We start from the raw sequence: 23,169 nt of genomic DNA on the forward strand, positions 1-23,169 counted from the left end.
AGTGGAAAAGTAAAGCAGACCCATGTGGCCTCAGCAGAAGAAAACCAAGGTAGGCCAAAGAGACACCAGGTAATAGATAGACTTGTGGTCTAAACCACAGCCTATTAGCATAAACTATCATTGTAAAGGGGGAGAAGCCACCTTACCTTCAATGGCCAACGTATTTTGAACAATATTCAATACAACTAAATTCTAGTAAAGGCCCTTGGAATTAGGTATAACTCTTTTTCTACATTAACTTCTTTATTTGGGGCTTGTATGAAGTTCTGTGTCTGGGACAGAACTGGAAGTATGCTAAAAGTAATGACTTTCTGCTTACCGAATTAATAGTTTTAAAGAGGTTCACCCTGGAGAAATTCAGATGTTAGGATAACTGGTGCCAGCAGGATAAGTTCTGTGACCTAAGGGTCATTTAGAAAGTTGTGGTTTACAAGGTTGGTTTACATCACAATGACTGTTGTCAGTTAGCAGAAGCACACAGCTTAAACACAAGGAAGACGAAGATTTGGTTCTTAATTAGCATAGTGTCAGTCGCTCAGTCGCTCCAGACTTTGCAACCCTGTGGATTGTAGCCCGCTAGGCTCCTCTCTCCATGGGCTTCTTCAGGCAAGAATACTGGAGTGGGTAGCCATTCCCTTCTCCAGGGCTCTTAGCATAGAGAGAGTAAAAAATAAGAGTGGGGGACAGGGTATGTCTCAGCTGTGACATTAATACATGCAAACAAAACAAAATGATGTCACTCCTGTCACATCTCAGGTCAGCATGAAGCTACTGATGTATAGTTTTATGTGACCAGGATGGAATTTGGGAGCCAAAATCTAACTAGGGCACAGACAGGGAACATTCCAAGAGTGAGACGCTGCTTTTTACGGAGGCAGTGCTTCTGAGGATAAGTGTCAAAGGGATTAAGAATTTTGGAATCGGTCGCCTGGATTTGAATCCTGATTCTGTGATCTTAATGTCTCTAAGCTGAAGTTTCCCAACCTATAAAGTGGGGACAAAAATATCTGCTCTCAAGGGTGATGTGAGCAATATTCATCAAGTACTTAGCTCAGTCTGGCATATGATGAGCATTCTCTCAATGGTAACCATCAGGGCTCACCAGTGAAGACCAAGGACCACATCACACAAACTCCCATAGTGAGCTTCCCCATATGTGGTCTTGTGACCTCTGCTTGTTCCCCATAGTGATAAGCAGTAAATTCCTGCACTGTAAAGGGTCAGGGGGCTGGCTTTCACAGGGAGCCTTGGACTGAAGTGCTAGGATGATTATGTCTCTCCTCCTCGCTTCTAAAGAGGGACTTCCCTGGCAGTCTAGTGGTTAAGACTCTGCACTCCCAGTGCAGGGGGCCCGGGTTTGATCCCTGGTCAGGGAACTAGATCCCACATGCCGCAACTAAGGGCCTGCATGTGACAACAAAGATTCTGTGTGCCACAACTAAGATCCAGCACAGCCAAATAAATTTTAAAAAAATAAAGACGTCCATTTTAAAGAGGAGCCCCTCCTACTAAGGAGGCCACAGTGGTCACAGCAGAAATGTTCCTATGGTTCCAGCCATGTGGTTAAAGGCACCTGTAACATATAACATGGATCTTCAAAAACACGCTCAGGGGGAAGACAACTTCAGGTAACCGCTGCTGTGTGCTGTGCCTCGTTGCTCAGTCGTGTCCGACTCTCTGCGACCCCATGGACTGTAGCCCTCCAGGTTCCTCTGTCCATGGGGATTCTCTAGGCAAGAATACTAGAGTGGGTTGCCATGCCTTCCTCCAGGGTATCTTCCCAACTCAGGGATCGAACTCAGGTCTCCCGCACTGCAGGTGGATTCTTTATTGTCTAAGCCAGCAGGGAAGCCCAAGAATACTGGAGTGGGTAGCCTATCCCTTCTCCAGGGGAACTTCCCGACCCAGGAATTGAACCACAGTCTCCTGCATTGCAGGTAGATTCTTTACCAGCTGAACTACCAGGGAAGCCCCAGGGGCCTCCCTAGAAAGCAGGGGGAGCCACAGTGCTGCCTCTGCAGGCAGATTTGCCACCTAAATAGACGGTCCTCCACTTCAGGTAATTCTGTCCCCCAAGGAGCACCTGGAAACATCTGGAGACATTTTTTGAACCAGAAGAGCATCTTATTGGCATCTAGTGGGTAGAAACCAGAGATGCTGCTAATCTTCTAACAGCGCATAGCACGGTCCCACAGCAAAGAATTGCCCCACCCAAAACGCCAATAGTTTTGAGACTGAGAAACTTTGGAGACATCAGACTTGGATAGAAATCCTGAAGGTGACATTAGAAGGGAAGTCCCTTGAAAAGCAACCCACTTGGGTATGCAGCACATAGCTCAAGGCTGGCATTTGTCATCACAACAACAGCGAACAATGACAGCAACACCAACAGAGCAATTACTGGGTCAAATATCATCCGAAACATCCTAAATTCACATCATCCTCAGAACAACCTATGCAATAGGTACTATTTCCAGCCCCGTTTCACAGATGACAAAACTGAGGCACAGGACCTTGCCCAAGGTCCAAAATTAGTAAGCAGCAGAACCAGGTATCAACTAGGCAGTCTGGCTTCGGAGTCTAAGTTCACATAGTAGGCACTTGGTAAGTGTTTGATGAGTTAATAGGGAAAAAAGAGATGAACTTGGCCATAAGTAAAACCATGCATCAAATATATAAGAGAAGCAATACAAACAGAATAAAATTAGGAGCAAAAGGATACTGACTCATCCTCTATTTCTCCAAACAACCAGGCAGTGAGCATCCTGTGGAGGGGCTGGAAGTTGGCTGGTATGTGAGGACTCCACAAGGACAGTGGCCTTAAGACTGCACTGTTCATTTTCTTTTCCAAAGACCAAGATTTGTGGCCTAAGTGATAAGTTATTCTGTCTGTCAAAACTTTGTTTTAACTGTAATTTGGCCTGGAAACATAACATAGTGGGGAATTTAGAAGTTATTTTAAAAACACCTTTTTATGGTTGAGTTTTGTGTGTATAAGTGTGGGACGGAATGGAAATTTCAAGAAAAACTTAAAGTACATAAAATACTCATTTTTTCTTATAACTATTTATAGTCTCAGAGTAACTTTGTTAGGGTCAACACATACAAAAAAAAATCTATTCTGTATAATTTGGCTTGTTTGTAGTAATATCACATTTGAGATATGAGTATTAGACTAGAGTTTACTCATACAATAATAACAAATTTATAACATATTTATTTTTAAATACTCTTACAAATGGAACCACAAACTTCCAAAGTAAGGAATTTATAAACTTGGGTTGTATGTGTTTCTGGGAAGCAGGAAAATCACTCAGAACAAAAAAAATACTCACAATATAGAAAAATAAAGCTTTTTTTTTTTGTCCTTGAACTTAGTACAAATTAAATACCTAAAAGAAGTTTTTAAAGATGTCAGGGTAGAGGGCGTCATTAGGGAAGGAACCCTCAAAACTCAATGGATATAATTTTTGCCATTAAAAATGCCTTGGTTTCCCGAGCTTACACTATCCCAGAGTCTGCTTCCTCTGATGCGCCCTCATCATCTTCACAGACTTCTACAAATAGAATACATGACAGCTATGACTTCCTTCCTGTCTTCCTGGCGCCAGGCATGGGCAGTTGATATCAGGATAGACGGGACAAAGACTCCTCCACAGGAGAGACCTGGTAGATAGCCCCAGGCTGGGAGGATGAAAAACCCACCCAAGTTAAGCCAACCAAGGCTGGAGAAGGCAAAGAGTGCCAAAGGGCTGGGCAGGCAGACCCCGTCTGCAGTCGAGGAAGTCAGCAAGCATTGGCCAACCCAGTGAAAGCCGGGTTCTAGGCAGAGTGGTTTCTTCTACATTCCACTTTATCCCATCTACCCCCGGGCAAAATGAACACTCAGGAAAAAAAAAAAAAAAAAATTGGAGATCTGGTAGGGAATTCTGGCCTTAAACCAGAAAAAGGCTAAGAGGCCAGGAATGCCCCATTATGTCTATGCCCAGACTAAAAGCTGAAGATGTGCTCTTTCTGCTATGTTGTCAAGGGCTTTCTGAACATGCAGTCTTAAGCTTGCTGTTCCATTTGTAATAGAAGCAAATTTGATTTTTTAGCCATTGGGTTTGAATCCAAGAGATTTGGCAAAGCATGAATTAATGAACATTGACATTCTTCCCAGTCCTTAATAAGGTCTTTTTACTTTAATTTCTTCATTTCTCATAAGTAGAAGTACTCTTAATTTTTCAGAAGCAGTCAGTTATATTTATGCCATTAGAAACAGAAGGTTTGACAAATACCAGCTGGAAAAGACACAGTGCCTGCTTTAGAGTCAGCTTCCAACTCTGCAAGGGTTCTGTGGCTGGACACTCAATAGCAAATGAGAATGCGCCTTATGCTGTACTTTGAAGAGCATCTTTGTTTCCTGGTAACACTCAAAGGACAATCCCACACTGCTCCAAAGACTTACAGTGCGATTTCAGTACTGGCATTTAATGCACTGCATTTTCTTTAGCCTTTTCTTTATTTAGATATAATGTATTAATATAAGAAGCACATCAAGTAGGCTCATGATGAATGTACAGCTCCTGACACATTTAAGACCTAAATAACCAGCACTGAGCTCAAGATTGAGAATATTTCCTACATCCTGGAAGGTTTCCTCTTGCCCCTTACTAGTCAATCCCACCCTCTTCAAAGGTTTCCATTATTCTGATTTTATTTTTATGACATTATTAGCTTTGCCTGTTCTTGAATGAAATATAAATGGACTTATACTGTAGGTACTTTTGTGTCTGGTGTCTTAACAATCAGTAAGCAAAACATATTCAGTAAATGGAATTCATGAGAAATTTACCCAGTTGGTGCTTATATGAATAGTTTATTATTAACAACTTTATTGAAGTATAATTGACACACAATAAATCATACATATTTGAAGTGTACAATTTGATAAGATTGCTCATATGTATTGACCCATGAAATCATCCCCATCATCAAGATAATGTACATACAGATCACCCCAAAGTTTTCTTTGTATTGTGTGATCATCTTCACTTCCTGGCCTTCTCAATCCCCCACAAATACAGATATGCTTTCCATCATTAGAGATTAGTTTGTCAAGAAGCAACAGTTAGAACCAGACATGGAACAACAGACTGGTTCCAAGTAGGAAAAGGAGTATGTCAAGGCTGTATATTGTCACCCTGCTTATTTAACTTATATGCAGAGTACATCATGTGAAATGCCAGGCTGGATGAAGCACAAGCTGGAATCAAGATTGCCAGGAGAAATATCAATAACCTCAGATGTGTGGATGACACCACCCTTACGGCAGAAAGCGAAGAGGAACTAAAGAGCCTGTTGATAAAAGTGAAAGAGGAGAGTGAAAAAGTTGGCTTAAAGCTCAACATTCAAAAAACTAATATCACGGCATCCGGTTCCATCACTTCATGGCAAATAGATGGGGAAACAATGGAAACAGTGACAGACTTTATTTTCTTGGGCTCCAAAATCACTGCTGTCATGAAATCAAAAGACACTTGCTCCTTGGAAGAAAAGCTATGACCAACCTAGACAGCATATTAAAAAGCAGAGACATTATTTTGCTGACAAAGGTCCGTCTAGCCAAAGTTATGGTTTTTCCAGTAGTCATGTATAGATGTGAGAGTTAGACCATAAAGAAAGTTGAGTGCCGAAAAATTGATGCTTTTGAACTGTGGTGTTGGAGAAGACTCTTGAGAGTCCCTTGGATTGCAAGATCAAATCAGTCAATCCAAAAGGAAATCGGTCCTGAATATTCATTGGAAGGACTGATGCTGAAGCTAAAGCTCCAATACTTTGGCCACCTGATGTGAAGAACTGACTCATTGGAAAAGACCCTGATGCTGGGAAAGACTGAAGGCAGGAGGAGAAGGGGATAACAGAGGATGAGATGGTTGGATGGCATCACCGACTTGATGGACATGGGAAGCCTGGCATGCTGCATGCAGCACATGGGGTCGCAAAGAGTCAGACATGACTGAGCGACTGAAATGAACTGAACTACATTTCCTAGAAGTTTATATAAATGAATTAATATAGTGTGTCCATTTAACTGTTGATGGACATTTGGGTTACTTCCAGTTTATGGCAAAAAAAGCTGCTATGAATATTCCTATACAAGTTTATGTATGGATATATATATCCTTTTCTCTTGGGTAAAAACTGAATCATATGATAGGCATGGGGCTTCCCACGAGGTGCTTGTGGAAAAGAACCCATCTCCCAAAGCAGGAGACCTAAGAGATCCCTGGGTCAATTCCTGCAGGTTCAATCCCTAGGTCAGGAAGACCCCCTGGAGGAGAGAATGGCAACCCACCTCAGTATTCCTGACTGGAAAATCACATGAACAGAGGAGCCTGGCAGGCTACGGTCCATAGGGGCACAAAGAGTTGGACACGACTGAAGTGACTTAGCACACACACATGCATGATAGGTATATGAGTAATTTTTTTTAACTAAAATTTTTTAACTAAAATTTTAAAAAAAATTTTTTTAACCTGTATTCTAGAATAGTCTGTCATTTTTATAATCTCACTAACAGCCTACAAGGGAGGTAGTTCCTCCTTGTCACCATCAGCATTTGATCTTTTAAATTCAAGCTACTCTAGTAGGTGTGTAGTCGTATCTCACTGTGATTTTAATTTGTATTTCCCTAATGACTAATGACGTTGAGCATCTTTTCCTGAGCTTATTTGCCAACCAGGTACCTTCCTTAGTGAAGCATCATTTCACATCTTTTGCTTACTCTTGTATCAGGTTGTTTTCCCTTATTATTGGGTTTTGAGTGCTCCTTATATATTCTGAACACAAGTCCTTTATCAATATATGCTTTGTACATATTTTCTCTCAGTCTGTGGCTTGTCTTTCCCTTCTTAAAAGAGTAGAAGTTAGTAGTTTTGATAAAATTTAACCAATCAACTCTTTCTTTTATGGGTCATGATTTTGATGATGTATCTGAAAAATAAAATCTCTAGCTAGTTCTAGTCACAAGTATTTTCTCCTTTGTTTCCTTCTAGAAGTTTTAAAGATTTAGGTTTTACATTTAGATTTATGATCCATTTTGAGTTAATTTTTGTGTATTGAACAAGGTATAGATTGACTGTTCACTCTTTTGCATGTGGATACCCAATTGTCCCAGGATTATTTATTGAAATATTACCTTTTTTCCACTGAATTACCTTTGCATTTTTTCCCAAAAATCAGTTGACCATATATTTGTGGATTTATTTCTATACTCTATTCTGTTACACTGTTTATCTACCTTGATGCCAAAAACATGGGCTTCCCCAGTGTCTCAGATGGTAAAGAATCCACCTGCAGTGTGGGAGACCTGAGTTCAATCCTTGAGTCAGGAAGATCCCCTGGAGAAGGGAATGGATACCCACTCCAGTATTCTTGCCTGGAGAATTTCATGGACAGAGGAGCCTGGCAGGCTACAGTCCATGGGGTTGCAAGGGGTCAGACACCACCGACTGACTCTCACTTCACTTCCTGACTGTAGCTTTATAATAATGCAAATATTAGGTAGTGTAGCTCCTGGGATTTTGTTCTTTTTCTTGAATTTTTTTTTTTGGCTATTCTAGGTCCTCTGCATTTCATAAAGGATTTTTAAATATATCTGTTAATTTTTGTAAAAAGTCTTCTGGGAATTTTATTGGAATTGTGTTAAATCTAGAGATCAAGTTTGGGAGATGATCATCTTAATAATATTAAGTTCCTTACTGATAAAAATAGTATGTTTATCCATTTAACTCTAATTTCTCTCAACAGTGTTTTACAGGTATAAATGTATAGATCATTCACGTCTTTTGTCAGATTTTGTAAATGACTTTCTTTTTAATTTAATTTTCTATTATTCATTAGCAGTTACAGAAATACAATTAATTCTTTGCATATTGATCTTGTATCCAATAATTTAGCTAACTCACATATGGTCTTTTTTATATATTATCAGATTTTCTACAGACAATTCTGCTGTCTGAAAACAAAGACAAGTTTATTTCTTTCCAATCTGTATATGTCTTGTTTCTTTTCATTGCCTGACTGCATTGGTCCGAGCCTCCAATCCTGTGCGCAACAGAAGCAGTGAGGGCGCTTCCCTGGCGGTTCAGTGGTAGAGAATCCCTTGCCGACGCAGGAGACTCGGGTTCAGTTCCTGATCCGGGAAGATCCCACATGCTGCGGAGCAGCTAAGCCTCTGTGCCGCAACTAGTAAGCCTGTGCTCCAGAGCCGAGGAGCCGCAACCAGTGAGCCCCTGAGACGGAACTACCAAGCCTGCAGCCCCAGCGCCGTCCTCCGCGACAGGGGAAGCCACTGCAGTGAGAAGCCGGCGCACGGCAACTGGAGATAGTCCCCGCTGGTCACAGCTAGAGAAAGGCTTGTACGGCAACGGAGACCCAGAACAGCCAAAAACAAACAAACAAACAAACATAGAAAAAGAAGACATGGTGAGGGAAAATATCACTGGCTTTTCTTGATCTTAGAAGGAAAGCGTTCAGTCTTTCACCATTAAGAATGGTTGCTGTTGTTGTTAAGTCGCCAAGTCGTCTCCGACTCTTTGCAACTCCATGGACTTGCAGCATTCCAGGCTTCCTTGTCCCTCATCCTCTCCTGGAGTGTGCCCAAGTTCATGCCCACTGAACTGGTGATGCCATCCATTCTCATCCTCTGTCATTAGCTATAGGTTTTAAGGAAATATCCTTTATCAGGTTAAATCAAGTTTCCTTTCATTCCTACTTTGCTGAGAGTTTTTATCATAAATGGATATCAGATTTTGTCAAAACTTCTCTGCATTTAATGAGGTAGCCATATGACTTTTCTCTTTTAGTTTGCGTACCAGTTTATTTCTAAATGTTGAACTAAACTTGAATGCCTAGAATAAAGCCCACTTATTCATGATGCATATCATTTCTTATAACGTTGGATTTAATTTCCTAACATTTTAATTAGAGCTTTTGTATCTATGTTCATTATGAACAACCGTCTATAGTTTTCTTATCTTTTAAAATCTTTATTTGTCTTTGGTATGTAATGCTGGTCTCGGAATGAGTTGGAAAGTTCTCTTTCTCTTCAATTTTCTAGAAGAGTTTGTGTAAAATTAGTATTATTTTCTTCCTTAAATGCTTATAAGAATTCATCAGAAAAGCCATCAGGAGTTTTCTTTGCAGGAAGGTTTTTAACTACAAATTCTATTACTTTAATAAATATAGAATGTTCAGAATATTTAGATAACCTATTTCTTTTTAATTATTATATAATTAATAACAATTATTATATAATATATATTATTTATATATAATAGGCATATAATAGACATACTAATAGATATACTAATAGATATATAATAGATATAATAAATATATATATATTATATATATCTAAATATAACCTAAAATATACCTAAATAGAACCTATATCTTTGGTAGTCTGTATCTTTCAGATGATTTGTCTTTTTCAATAAATATAGAATATTCAGAATATTTAGATAACCTAAATATAGGTTATCTATTTCTTTTTAAGTGAGCTTTGGTAGTCTGTATCTTTCAGATGATTTGTCTTTTTCATCTAAGTTGCTGAATTTATAAGAATAAAGGATTCATAATATTTCCTTATTATCCTTATTAATACCCTTACTAATATCTACAGAATCTGTGGTGATGTTACCACTCTGTCTCCTGATAATGATCATTTATGCCTTCAATTTTTTCTCTAATGATTCTGGTTCAAGATTTATCCATTTCATTGATCGTTCAAAGAACCAACTTTTGGAATAAATGGTTTCCTTTATGGTTTTTCTGTTTCTACTTTACAGGTTTCTGCTTTGATCTTTATTATTTCCTTTCTTCTTACTTTGAGTTTAATTACTGTCCTCTTTCTAGTTGTTTATAGTGGAAAGCTGAGGTTACTGATTTGAGACCTTTTTTGTCTTTATAGTTGATTAGTTATATAAATTTACCCCTGTGTGCTATTTTAGCAGCATCTCACAATATTTTTTTTTAATTTCATTCAGGTCAAAGTAATTTCTAATTTCTCTTTCATCTCTTCTTTGAGATGGATTATTTAGAAATGTTTTATTCCATTCCAAATATTTAGGAATTCTCCAGATATCTTTTATACTGATTGCTAAATCAATTCCACAGTGATTAGAGAATAAACTGTGATTTGAATCATGTCTATTGAGACTTGCTTTAAGGCCCCAAATATGATTTATCTTACTAAATGTTCTTCATGCACCTGAAAAGAATACATGTCTGATTTTGTTTGGGGGAATGTTCTACAAATATCCATTGGGTCCAGTTGACTGATGGTCATAGTCAAATCTTCTCCATTCTTACCGATTTTTCTGTTTAAGTACTCTATCAGTGTTTGGAAAGGGGGTGGTTCAGTTGGTAAAAAATCTGCATGCAATGCAGGAGACCCAGGTTCATCCCCAGGCCGGGAATATCCCAAGGAGGAGAAAATGACAATTCACTCCAGTATTCTTGCCTGGGAAATCCCACGGCAGGCTCCAGTCCATGGGGTTACAAGAGTAGGACATGACTTAGAGACTAAACCACCACCATTAAAACCTCAGGCCGTAACTGTGGATTTTTCTGTTTCTCCTTGCAGTTATTCAGATTTACTTTGGTAATTTGAAGCTCTATTATTAGGTACATAAATGTTTAGGATTGTTATGTCCTCTGATGAATTGACCCCTTTAACATCATGAAATGACTTTTTTATATTTGGTGATATTCTTTGCTCTAAAATCTACTTTATCTGATATTGACAGAGTCTCTCTAGCTTCCTTTTGACTAATGTTAACATGGTGTGTCTTCTTCCATCCTTCTAGCTTTAACCTAATCTGTGTCTTTATGGTTAAGTGTGTTTCCTGTAGACAGCATACAGTTGAGTGTCTTGTTTTTTATCCATCCTGCTCAAACTCCGCCTTTTTAGTTGAGGTGTTTTTGTAATTATTAATATAACTATATTTCAATCTATCTACTTGCTATTTGTTTTCTAGTTATCCCATCTCTTTTTCTTCTATTTCTGTCTTTTTCTGAATTATTGGAGTATTTTATTTCCTAAAACAATTCTTTGAGCTAAAATTATTTGATTTCTTACTTTGTTATTTTAAGGTTTATAATATACATCTTTAACTTATTGTAGTCCACTTTCAAGTTATATACAATTTTATACATAGGAACCTTACAATATTATACTTCCATTTATCCTCTTCTGGCATTTACAATATTGTTCCCATATATTTTACTTACACATACATTATTACCTCCACAATACATTATATTATTTTCATTTAAAGAGTCAATCTTTGAAAGAGACTTAAATATTTTTCAAAACTGCATATATTTACCCATGTAGTTATTATTTCTGGTTCATTTCATGTATAGATCTATATTTTTTTGTATCAGTTTCCTTCTGCTTAAAGAATTTCCTTTAACAATTTTGGTGTTACAAGTGTGACTCAGCACTTATGTATGAACACATCTTTATTTTCATTTCTGAAAGATGTTTTTTTCTGGGTATAGAATTCCAGGTTGACAGTTTTATTCTTTCAGTATTTTAAAGATATTGCTTCACATGCCTGAGAGAAGACAAGGAATATATTGTCATCTTTTTCTTTGTTTCTGTAGATGTAATGTGTTTTTTCCCCCTCTAAGGGATTCAAATTTTTGTTTCCTTTTATCACTGAATTTTAAGCAATTTGATCATGGTGTAAAGGTGCCATTTTATTCATGTTTCTAGTGTTTGGAGTTCAATGGTATTCTTAGAATCATGGTTTTAATCAAAATCAGAGTATTTCCCAATACTTGAAAAAATACTTGCCTGTCACCCCTCACTTCTCCTTTTGGTGCTTCAACTGCATACACATAAATTCACCTGAAGTCATTACAGGGTTCACTGATGCTCATCCTCTTTTTTAAAATTCTTTTTCAGTTCAGTTCAGTCGCTCAGTTGTGTCTCTTTGTGATCCCATGAACAGCCGCACGCCAGGCCTCCCTGTGTATCACCAACTCCTGGAGTCCACCCAAACCCATGTCCATTGAGTCAATGATGCCATCCAACCATCTCATCCTCTGTCGTCCCCTTCTCCTCCTGCCCTCAATCTTTCCCAGCATCAGGGTCTTTTCCAATGAGTCAGCTCTTCGCATCAGGTGGCCAAAGTATTGGAGTTTCCACTTCAACCTCAGTCCTACCAATGAAAGTTTCTATTGCTTTATCTTTAAGCTCTCTTTTATTGTCCACATCTAGTCTTCCATTAATCCCATCCAGTGTATTTTTCATTTTCATCTCCAGAAGTTTGACATTTTTAAAAATATTTCCCAAACTTCTACTTAACTTTTTGAATATATGGGATACAGTTTTAATAACTTTTAATACCCTTGTTTTCAAATTCTAGTATCTGTGTCAGTTCAGAGTTGGTTTCAATTGATTGTTCTCCTCATTATGGAGAATAATGCTAATGTTTTTCTACTTCTGTGCATGCCTGGTAATCTTTGACTAAATGCCAGACATCTTGAATTTTACCTTGTTGGGTACTGGATATTTTCATATTCCCACATTCTTGAAAATTGTACTAGGATAGGTAAGCTATTTAGAAAGAGTATGAACCATTCAGTACTGCTTTTATGATCTGTTTGTGATGTCCAGAGCAATGTGTGTGTGTGTGTGTTCAGTCGTGTCTGACTCTGTGACCCCATGGACTGTAACTCGTCAGGATGCTCTGTCTATGGAATTTTCCAGGCAGGATACTGGGTTGCCATTTCCTACTCCAGGGAAATGGATCTTCCCGACCCAGGGATTGAGCCCACATCTCCTGTATTGCAACTCACGGGATCTTCGATTTTCATTGCAACACACAGGATCTTTAGTTGTGGCATGTGAACTCTTAGTTGTGGCATGCAGGTTCTAGTTCTTGGACCAGAGACTGAATTTGGGCCACCCACACTAGGAAAGCAGAATCTTGGCCACTGAATCACCAGGGAAGTCCCACTTAATTAATGATTTTGATTGAGCATTGGGGAAACAATGGAAACAGTGAGCAACTTTATGTTTTTGGGCTCCAAGATCACTGCAGATGGTGATTGCAGCCATGAAATTAAAAAACGCTTTCTCCTTGGAAGAAAGCTATGACCAACCTAGATAGCATATTAAAAAGCAGAGACATTACTTTGCCAACAAATGTTCGTCTAATCAAAGCTATGGTTTTTCCAGTAGTCATGTATGTATGGGAGGGTTGGACTATAAAGAAAGCTGAATGCCAAAAAACTGATGCTTTTGAACCGTGGTGTTGGAGAAGACTCTGGAGACTCCCTTGGACTGCAAGGAGGTCCAATCAGTCCATCCTGAATATTCACTGGAAGGACTGATGTTGAAGCTGAAACTCCAGTACTTTGGCCATCTGATGTGAAGAACTGACTCACTGGAAAAGACTCTGATGCTGGGAAAGATTGAAGGCAGGAGAAGAGGGCGACAGAGGATGAGATGGTTGGATGGCATTGCCAACTCGATGCACATGAGTTTGAGCAAGCTCCAGGAGCTGGTGATGGACAGGGCAGCCTGGCATGCACAGGGTTGGACACAACTGAGTGACTGACTGACTGACTGAGCATATTTCTTATGCTTATTGGCCTTTAGAATATCCTCTTACACAAAGCATCTGTTCAAGTCTTTTGCCCATTTAAAAATTTAACTGCTTAACATTTTCTTAATAATTAGTAGAGTTTCTTTATATAATCTGAGTATGAATCTTTGGTCAAATATGTAATTATGAATATCTTCACCCTATCTTTGGCTTATCTTTTCACTCATCATGGTGTATGATAATAAATAAAACCCCTCAATTTTCATGCAGTTCAATTCTTTTATAATTAGTTCTTCTGGTGTGTTGTTTAAGAAACCCTTGCCAATCCCAAGTCGTCAGGATATTTTCATATATTTTCTTCGAAAAACCTGTTTTCTCCTTTGTGGAATACAGGAGAAATAATATGAGAAATTTCATGTTACCTAAAACTTACTTTTGTCCTTCTATAGACTTTCTGTTCAATATCCAATCGTAGGACATTGTCAAGAGGCAATCTGAACTCAATTGTTACAGCTGTTGTTTAATTGCTAAGTCATGTCTGACTTTTTGGGCTACCATGGACTATAAACTACCAAGCTCCTTTGTCCATGAGATTTCCCAGACAAGAATACTGGAGTAGGTTGCCATTTCCTTTTTCGGGACATCTTCCCAACCTGGGGATCAAACCTGCATCTCCTGCGTTGGCAGGTGGATTCTTTATCACTGGGCCACTAGGGAGGCCTGTACACAGTAACAGGGTTCTAAACCCTTTACAAGGGCCCCAGATATTCACATTGTGACTTGCAAACCAGTTAGCAAAACAAATATTTTACTTCACCCTTTTTTCATTTTGTAGTATGTCTGGGTTTTTTTCTTTTTCTTTTTTCCTCTTTGTTTGTTTTAAAGTTTTTATAAATAACAGATTGAAGAGCACTTCTCTTTGGCTGGTGGCCAAAGTGAATTTTTATTTTCTTCCTCATTGTTTTTCATTGTTTTCTAAATTTTCTATAATAAACATGCATGTGCTGTGCTTAGTCGCTTATGTGACCCCATGTACTGTACCCCCCAGGCTCCTGCGTCCATGGGGATTCTCCAGGTGAGAATACTGGAGTGGGTTGCCATGCCCTCCTTCAGGGGATCTTCCCAACCTAGGGATCGATCCCAGGGTCCCACATTGCAGGCGGATTCTTTACCATCTGGGCCACCACAGAAGCCCATGAATACTAGAGTGGGTAGTCTGTCCCTTCTCCAGGGGATCTTCCTGACCCAGGAATCGAATCAGGGTCTCCTGCCTTGCAGGTGGATTCTTTATCAGCTGAGCTACCAGGGAAGCCCAATATACAAGCATACTTTTAATTAAAAAGTAAACTTAAAAAAAAAATGTTAAGCAGCAGTGATTCAAGTATATGTATGTTTCTCCATTCATAGGAATAAAATAAGATGTTTCATGATTTTTTCCTAAATAGATTACGTTGACCATACACTTTATGACTTATAAAGCAACTTGCTCAGTGAATGTCTGTCAGATAGACAGAACACTTTCATTAACTTAAAAGCTTTCTACAATCTACATATTCTCCTGTACTAATAACGTATGGTTTTTATTAGCGTCTGGGACAAGTTTTTTCCAGTCTTGGTCTTACCTTATCTACAAACGAAGCCACAGAGAGTTTTTAAAATGAAATCACTTGCCAAGTGTCATTAAATAACTACCAAGAACAGAGGTTGAACAGTCCTTTCTGATGCCATCCATCAGGAGCAAGAGGAAGACATCTGGATAAAAATATCTTGAAAGAGCTACTTAGACTCTGCACTCGAGTCCTCTTTTCCTGCACTATTATGGGACAGTTTTTACAGAGATGTATCCAGTCACCCGGGTAGCATTTAGAAATGCATAGTTTATTTGACAGCGTTTACAAATTATGTCTTTTCCTCAGAATAACTTACAGTGTAGAAATGCTTCCATATGCTAAAGTTGGACATGCTATAGTAATGAGAAAGAAAAAGAGATGTCTTTTGGAGGGTGGTTTTCATATGCATACTGAACTACAGTGCGCACAAATTTGTAATGCTGTCCCTTAAGAATTTACCATAAATGGTTTTCTAATTCTTGCTGCTGCTCTCTTCTACAGAATGAGAGTGGATCTTGCCACAAAGCAGTCAGCAGGAATTCAATCATGATTTATCCAAGCAACGAAAACAATTTGATGGCAATCATAATTCTTAAGTTTTCATGAAAAAATACACTTTTTTTTCTTCAAATCCTTTGTGTTTCTTAAGGTCCCAGGAGGAGACAATTTCCAACTTCGAAATACATACACAGTAATTACAGTGAGCTCTTCTCTATCTTGACTTTAGAGCAGTGGCTGGCAAACTGTGGGTTACGAGCCAAATCCAGTGTTTTGCAAATAAAGTTTTATTGGAATACAGCCATATACATTTATTGACAAGTTGTTTAAGACTGAATTTGTGCTACAAAAGCAGAGCTGACTAGTTGTGACAGAGATGTTGTAGCCCAGAAAGTCTAGAACAATCACAACTGGCCATTTATAGAAAAACATTTCCAAGCCCTGTTTTAATAGGTATCTCCTTATTTCTCATGTTGCAGAAATAAATGGATTCTACTATTGCCAATACTGTTGCTGCTCCAGGGCTTTGGGATACAGTCAGGCAGGATGACAGCCACAGCTTCACAGAACCCCAATAATACATCAAGAAGAAATCTGCCAATCAAGAAAGCACTGAATCTTCCTTCTCTGAGGTGAATGACAATGACAATGATCCTGGCAGCTAAAATGCACATAATTATATTTGAGAACGGTCCTAAATAATGTGTATTGTCTGAGTAAAGGAATCTATAAATGATTTTGAAAAAAATGTTCCTAATCTAACTTTCTACTGCAAAGTTCTTAATATTTTGAAAAGGAGAAACAACACACTAAAATGTGAAACCTTTTACTCAACTTTTAAATTCAACAAAGTGATTCATAAATCATTTTTCAAATTCCTCAGAATAAATGCCTTAAGAAATATGGAGACTTACCAAGCACATTATGGTACAACTTGATAAAGAGAATAAACTAAAAAAAAAGAAGAAGCAAAGCAAAATGGAGGCAGTACCTTTTTGTGAAACTTTTGTTCAGGCTACATATATATCATTCAGGCTAACCTGAAGAATTAATAGACACAGCAAAGTAAACTAACCATCTATAAAATATTTTAAGATATGATGGTCTACTTGAATAACAGCAAAAGAAAAAAAGGACACTGGTAGATTGATTGAACTGTTAAGATTAATACCCCTGATAGCTCTAAATACTAATAAATAATAGAACATAATAATGAAAATAGATGATTGATCCAGCTGCAATAAAAACAATGCTATAGACTGGGTGGTTTATGGAAAACATAAATTTATTTTTCACAATTCTGAAGGCTGGGGTGTTCAAGATGACAGGGCCCGTGGATTTGATGTCTGAGGAGAACCAATCTCCTTGTTCATTGACAGCAATCTTCTCCCGGTATCCTCACATAGCCGAGAAAGCAAGAGACCCCTCTGTCACCTTTTTAATAAGGGACATTCATCCTCTCATGACCTAATCACCTTCCAAAGGTCCCACCTCCAAAGAGCATCACACTGGGGATTTAGTTTCAACATATGAATTTGGGGGGATATGTGTAGTCTATAATATTCTATCCCTGGGCCCCCCAAATTCACACCTTTCTTACAGGCAAAATACATTTGTTCCATCCCAATAACCTAGAAAGCATTAACTGGTTCCAGTATCATTATTAAAGTCTAGGTTCTAAGTCTCACCTAAATATCATCTAAATCAGACATAGGTGAGACTCAAGGTATGATTCATACTGAAGCAAACTGCTCTCCAGCTGTGAATATGTGAAATCGAACATGTTATGTGCTTCCAAAATATAATGGTAAGACAGGCACAGTACAGACATTCCCATTCCAAATGGGAAGAAGAGGAAAGAAGACAGTCTGCAACCCACCCAGGAAAGGTTCATAAAAGTTTAAGAATAATTCTCTTTGGCTCTGTGCTCTGCTCTCCAGGCCCACCGGGCCCATGGTCCTACATGAAAAGGCTGGGGCCCCAAAGCTCCAGGCTTCCCTGCCCTCACTGCAGTTCTCCAGGGTTGGGGTCCTGGGACCTTGGCTCAAGCCTTGTCCTTTGAAATCCAGGTGGAGGTAGTCATGCCCCCCAAGGCTCTGCTAGGCACAGCCCAACCTTGCTGGGTCATCACTGGAGCAGCTCCCGGGTCAGCCTAGGAACTCAGCTTGAGTGTGGGGAGTGGGAACCACCAAGGGAGATGGTGCCAAGATGAGCCATGTCCGGAAGGCACCACCGCCCCTTTACAGTCTTCCATTGTCTTGGACAGTAGCCTCTGGCTTCTGTCAAGATGGCTGACTAATCGCCTTGTCAGTCTCTCAACCACACCCTTAGCGTTTGTTCTTTCCTGGACAGGCTTTCTCATTCTTTTCAATATGCATCGGCTGAAGAATTTCTAAATCTTTAACTTCTGTGTTCTGCTTCCTTTCCAGTTAACAATTCCATCTTTAAATCAGTTCTCTCTTCTCACATTTTACTGTGAACAGTCAAGAGAAACCAGGCCACTCCTTCAACACTTTGCTTAGAAATGGCTTTGGTTAAATATCTAATTTCATCCCTTACAAGTCCTACCTGCCACAAAACACTACAGCGGGAATGAGCCAAGTTCTTTGCCACTTTGTAACAAGCACAGTCTTTCCTCCAGTTTCCAATAGCATGTTCCTCATGACCACCTAAGACCCCATCAGAATGGCCTTTAATGTCCATATTTCAACCAACATTTTAGTTGAGATTACTTAGGTATTCTCTAGGAAGATTGACACTTTCTCTACAGCCCTCCTCTTTTGTTTCTGAGCTCTTAGCAGAGTCACTTTTAAAAGTCCATTTATGTCATTGCAGGCTTTTTCTAGCCTGCACCTCAAACCTCCTCAGTATCTACCAAGTAGCCAGTTCCAAATCCCCTTCCACATTTTATATATTTGTTATAGCAGCATCACCACTTCTCAGTGCCAATTTCTGTCTTAGTCAATTTGGGCTGCTAAAACAGAGTATCATAGATCAAGTGGTGTATAGACAACAGAAACTGATTTCTCACAGTTCCGAAGGCTGGAAGTCTGAGCTTAGGGTGCCAGCACAGTCCCAGCCCTGGGGTGCAGACTTCTCACTGTATCCTCACAGGACGGGGCAGCGGGCTCTCACCTATTGCTAACAAGGGCACTAACCCCATTCGCGACAGCTCCACTCCATCACCTCATCACCTCCCAAAGGCCCCACCTCCAAATACCATCACACAGGCTAGGTTTTAACACACCAGTCTTGGGCTAGCATGGGGTTGGGGGGGTTGGGGGTGGAATACAAACATTCAATCTATAATAGTTGTCCTTTCTGACTCTTGAAATCATGAATGGGAATGATGCAGTAAAATATTTGTCATTTTTTAGTCACTAAGTCATGTCCAGTTCTTTGCGATACCATGGACTGTAGCCTGCCAGGCTCCTTTGCCTATGGGATTTTCCAGGCAAGAATACCAGAGAGGGTTGCCATTTCCTTCTCCAGGGGATCTTCCCAACCCAGGGATCGAACCCACGTCTCCTGTATCAGCAGGTGGATTCTTTACCACTGAGCCAGCTGGTTAAGAGGGGTGTAAATTGCCAAGCATCCATCAAAATAATGCTTAGATCTTGGCCAGTTTTTCCACTCACTCATTCAGTCAGTCATTCAACAGGTGTTTTATTGAGCACCTACAACATGTCAGGCTGTATTCCAGGAGGTGGAAATAGGGTAATGAACAAGACAGGTAAGATCCCACTTTCGTGGAGCTGACACCCTAATGAAGGACACCACACAATACAGGTTCATATCTGGCCCAGAAAGACAGTCAGAACACAATCCACAGACCTAAAAGAAACAAGACTCATCAGACAGAACATCAAGAACTTGTCCCAAGAAGGTGCATATCTAGGCAAACCCGTACACATACTCATTTCTTGGCTCCCTTCTCTCCTGGACTTCCCTCATGAAAACCCCTCTAGGAAAGGTTCCAACCAATTCAGTCACACTTACATACAAATGGCTGGCCTATTAGTCCTCTCCAAAGTGTCTGCATTTCATTACCTTTAGACACCAGGAGTTCTTAGGCAGGAGAAAGGGATTTGAAGGACCCTCCCAAGGTCATATCATGCACCTATTTCTAAGGAAATATTAATCATGCAACTGCTCTGCTGCAGGACAGCAATGGGCTTGTTTAGGCACAGCGTATGGTTCATTAACTATGAAACACCTGAGCCTGCAGGGAAGCGTGCCTGATACTGTCCATGTGTCCCCCAGGGGCTCCATCCACCTTCCTCCACCCAGCCCTGTTGCCCAGAAGGCTGGCCTTTGAGCGCAGCATGGATGGATTTCTTTGTTTTCTGTCCTCTGATTGGGCTCAGGTTGAGGGACTCACCAGCAGGAGATGGAGGGGAGAAAAGAAAGGGCCAGGTCTTTATTTCCCTGTTCTCTCCCTGCCTGGCGATTGGCTGGTGTCCTTCTACCGAAAATCATGGATGGCCCCCACCACAGCTCTAACCATCCAACACCCATCGTGCTGAAGGTGCCCCTAGAGGAGGTCAAAGCTCTGTGCTGGCGCTCCTCCACTCCTAGGGGGTAGAGTCTGCCCGCTGGCCTCTCCTTAACTGACCCACTCTATCAGACATGGGCTGCAAGGCCAGCCCTGCTTTCAGATCAGAGACTGACCCTGGGCACTGGCTTCATTTTTAACTTTTTAACATCAAGGACTTAGGAGGGGTGAACATCCTATAAATGGCACATCCTCTGAGAATCAGCAGTGACTCACCTCCAAACAGAATAAAACTCAAGGCGTTGATGACTAGTATGACCCCAGGACCTAGGCAGAAAAGGAAAGCCTCAGAAAGGCCATGGCTTACCTTTCTGTGTTCAGTGGAGGGCTGCGGGCAGACGAGCTGGAGTCCAAGCAGCAAGAGGGAACCCAGGACACTGAGAAGGAAAAATAGCAACAGGCAGAGCTGTGAGCATGTTCCAGGCAGCAGCATCTAGTGGAAGGTATATTTCCATTTCATCTTTGGAAGGAAGTGAAAGTGAAAGTCGCTCAGTTGTGTCTGACTCTTTGCAACCCCATCTATACAGTCCATGGAATTCTCCAGGCCAGAATACTGGAGTGGGTAGCCTTTCCCTTCTCCAGGGGATCTTCCCAACCCAGGGATCAAACCCAGGTCTCCCGCACTGCAGGCAGATTCTTTACCAGCTGAGCCACAAGGGAAGGAGCACAGCCCAAATGGGCCCTGGGATGTAAACCCAGTGAAGATGCAAAGAGCTAGCCCCACAGGCAAGGAGGCAGCCCAGTGCTGTGGGTGAGGCCTTGGCATGAGGCAGACCTGGGATCAAACTCTGCTTTACCACTTACTGGCAAGGTTTCCAGGTCAGGACATTGAATTTCTTTGAGCCTCAGTCTCCTTCCTTGTAAGATAGGGATACAACAGAAGCTGGCTGGAGGTGTGGGGAAGGCTGCATAAGGTAACACATGGTGCCTGGCACAGAGTAAGTGCTCATGCATGCTTGGTCCTCATGGAGGCAGTAATGTCAGCCCAGAAGGGGGGCTTCTGAGCCTGGCCAGGGAAGTTCCCCTCCCACACCCTCGGCTTCCTCAGAACCATTCCTCTGTCTGTCCTTGGCCCTTCACTGTCAGATATGTTCTCCACGGGTGGGATTAGCTGTGTTAAGCCCTACTGTCACCAGCCCTGATTAGGGCTTGTCATCAAATAAAGAGAAGGTGTAGAAATAGGAGCCAACTGGCCCCAAGGCAACAGGGTGAGCTGGAAGAGAATGAAGTTTTGGATTCAAACACTTTGAGGCTAGAATCCCAACTCTGTCATTCCCATCAGGTGATCCTGGGTGAGCCCACGTCTGTGAGCCTTAAGGCTGCCATATGTAAGGATCACCCAGGACAACAGAGGTGAACACGCCCAGCACAGTTAGTGAGTCAGAGCAGAAATAAGCACTGCCAAGTAATTAAATGCCCAGAGCTCCCTGATGTCATGTCATCAACGGCATTGTTTGAAGCATCAAAGCATAAAGGCCACTGGTCCTACTGAGTTGTCTTTGGAATCCTCTTAGGGTTAAACCCTGAGCACAGTCAGGTAACCCAGCGGTTCTCAACCTTTTAGAGGCCTCCAACGTAGCTGAGAGATGAGCCCTTGTCCTGTGTAGAGGTAGGCATGAGGAAAATCTGTCTGAAGCTGGGGAGTAAGACCTGTGGAGTTAGGAAAGCTCCCACCATCTCTAGGAACCCTAAGTTCCACCCTAACCCCCACTGTGTATAAATGAGTCCGGTCCTAGGAAACCACACAGAATGGATGTGGCCAGACTGGTTAGAGATCATGTGATGGGACAAGAAGCAGGGGAAAGGATATGTTGTTGCTGCTCAGTGGCTCAGTCATGTCTAACTCTTTGCTACCCCCACGGATGCCAGGTGCCTCTGTACCAAGGTGTTAAATGCATTGCTGCATTGAGGCCCCAAAACTAAGAACCTAGGGGATGACATACCCACACATTCCAAAGAGAAGGATGCAACCCTCTGTTCAGGACCAGAAATGGAGGTGTCCTCCTCTGGCCCCACCCATCCTCAACCTGAGGCCTGAACAAGGAGAGGGGTGTGGGCTGGAGAATGGGACACGTTTGCTAGGGATACAGGAGTGCTGAGCACAGCCCCTCCACCCTGCTACAAGGGGAGAAAAGAAGGAGGGCAACAATTTGAGAGCTTGATCTGGACCCTCTGTGTCTGCAATATACCGAGTGGTGCTTGATTGTCCCCTGAAAAGTATCTAAAGGTCAAAACCTAGCTGGAATGTCTGGGAGCACAGAGTGGCGAGAGAGGGCTGCAGCGTGAGCAGTCTGTGTACCTAGAACTTGCAGGGGCAGGAGAGGCTGGGGTTCTCCTGTGGAAAATGGGACTTAAGTTGTCCAGTAAGGACCTCCTCAAAGAAGATAACTCATCAGGATCAAGTAACCCCCAAAACACAGGGTGATATGAGGTGTGTACCCAAGGGGGCCCAGGAGCTGGGGGAAGGCGGTAAAGGGGCAGCCGATGTTTGCACAGTCTGCACCAGGAGATCCACAGCAGGAGACCCCAGTGATGGGAGGCTCTTCAAAGGACCAGCCAAAGTGCCCCCAGAGGAGAATCCACAGTGTTGACATCTGCAGAGCCAAGACAGCCACATCAGCTGACAGTGGGCACCACTCCTGTTGGGATCCTCTATGCCCAGTTACCTCTCTGCCTCATGCTCCATCCTGGAGGAACAAGGACCAGAAGGAGAGGGCTCAGAGGGGAACTAGGAGTATGAAGAAACCAGCCAAGCCCGCTCTTCCCTACTACAGTGCTCTGAGGCCAGAGCAGGCCCAGGATGTGGGAGGAAAGGAGCTTTAAATTGGATGAGAGACTAAAGATTTTATATCTGACTAGATTTCTTTTAATGTAGCAAAATATACACAAAATCCCT

The 23,169-nt window shown here is 41.2% G+C and overlaps 1 protein-coding gene across 5 annotated transcripts in view; it reads right to left on the reverse strand.

Annotated features, from left to right (window-relative positions):
* THSD4 (thrombospondin type 1 domain containing 4) overlaps window positions 1–23,169 on the reverse strand; it is a 639,243-nt gene that overhangs the window by 574,945 nt on the left and 41,129 nt on the right. For all 5 annotated transcript variants that reach the window (XM_043919742.1, XM_043919743.1, XM_043919744.1 and 2 more), the window contains one exon: window positions 20,581–20,650. In XM_043919742.1, coding sequence (XP_043775677.1) covers window positions 20,581–20,650 — 70 coding nt within the window. The remainder of the gene's footprint in view (window positions 1–20,580; window positions 20,651–23,169) is intronic.

The sequence above is a fragment of the Cervus elaphus genome, chromosome 12 (genome assembly GCF_910594005.1).
Source record: "Cervus elaphus chromosome 12, mCerEla1.1, whole genome shotgun sequence".
Lineage (NCBI taxonomy): Eukaryota > Metazoa > Chordata > Mammalia > Artiodactyla > Cervidae > Cervus > Cervus elaphus.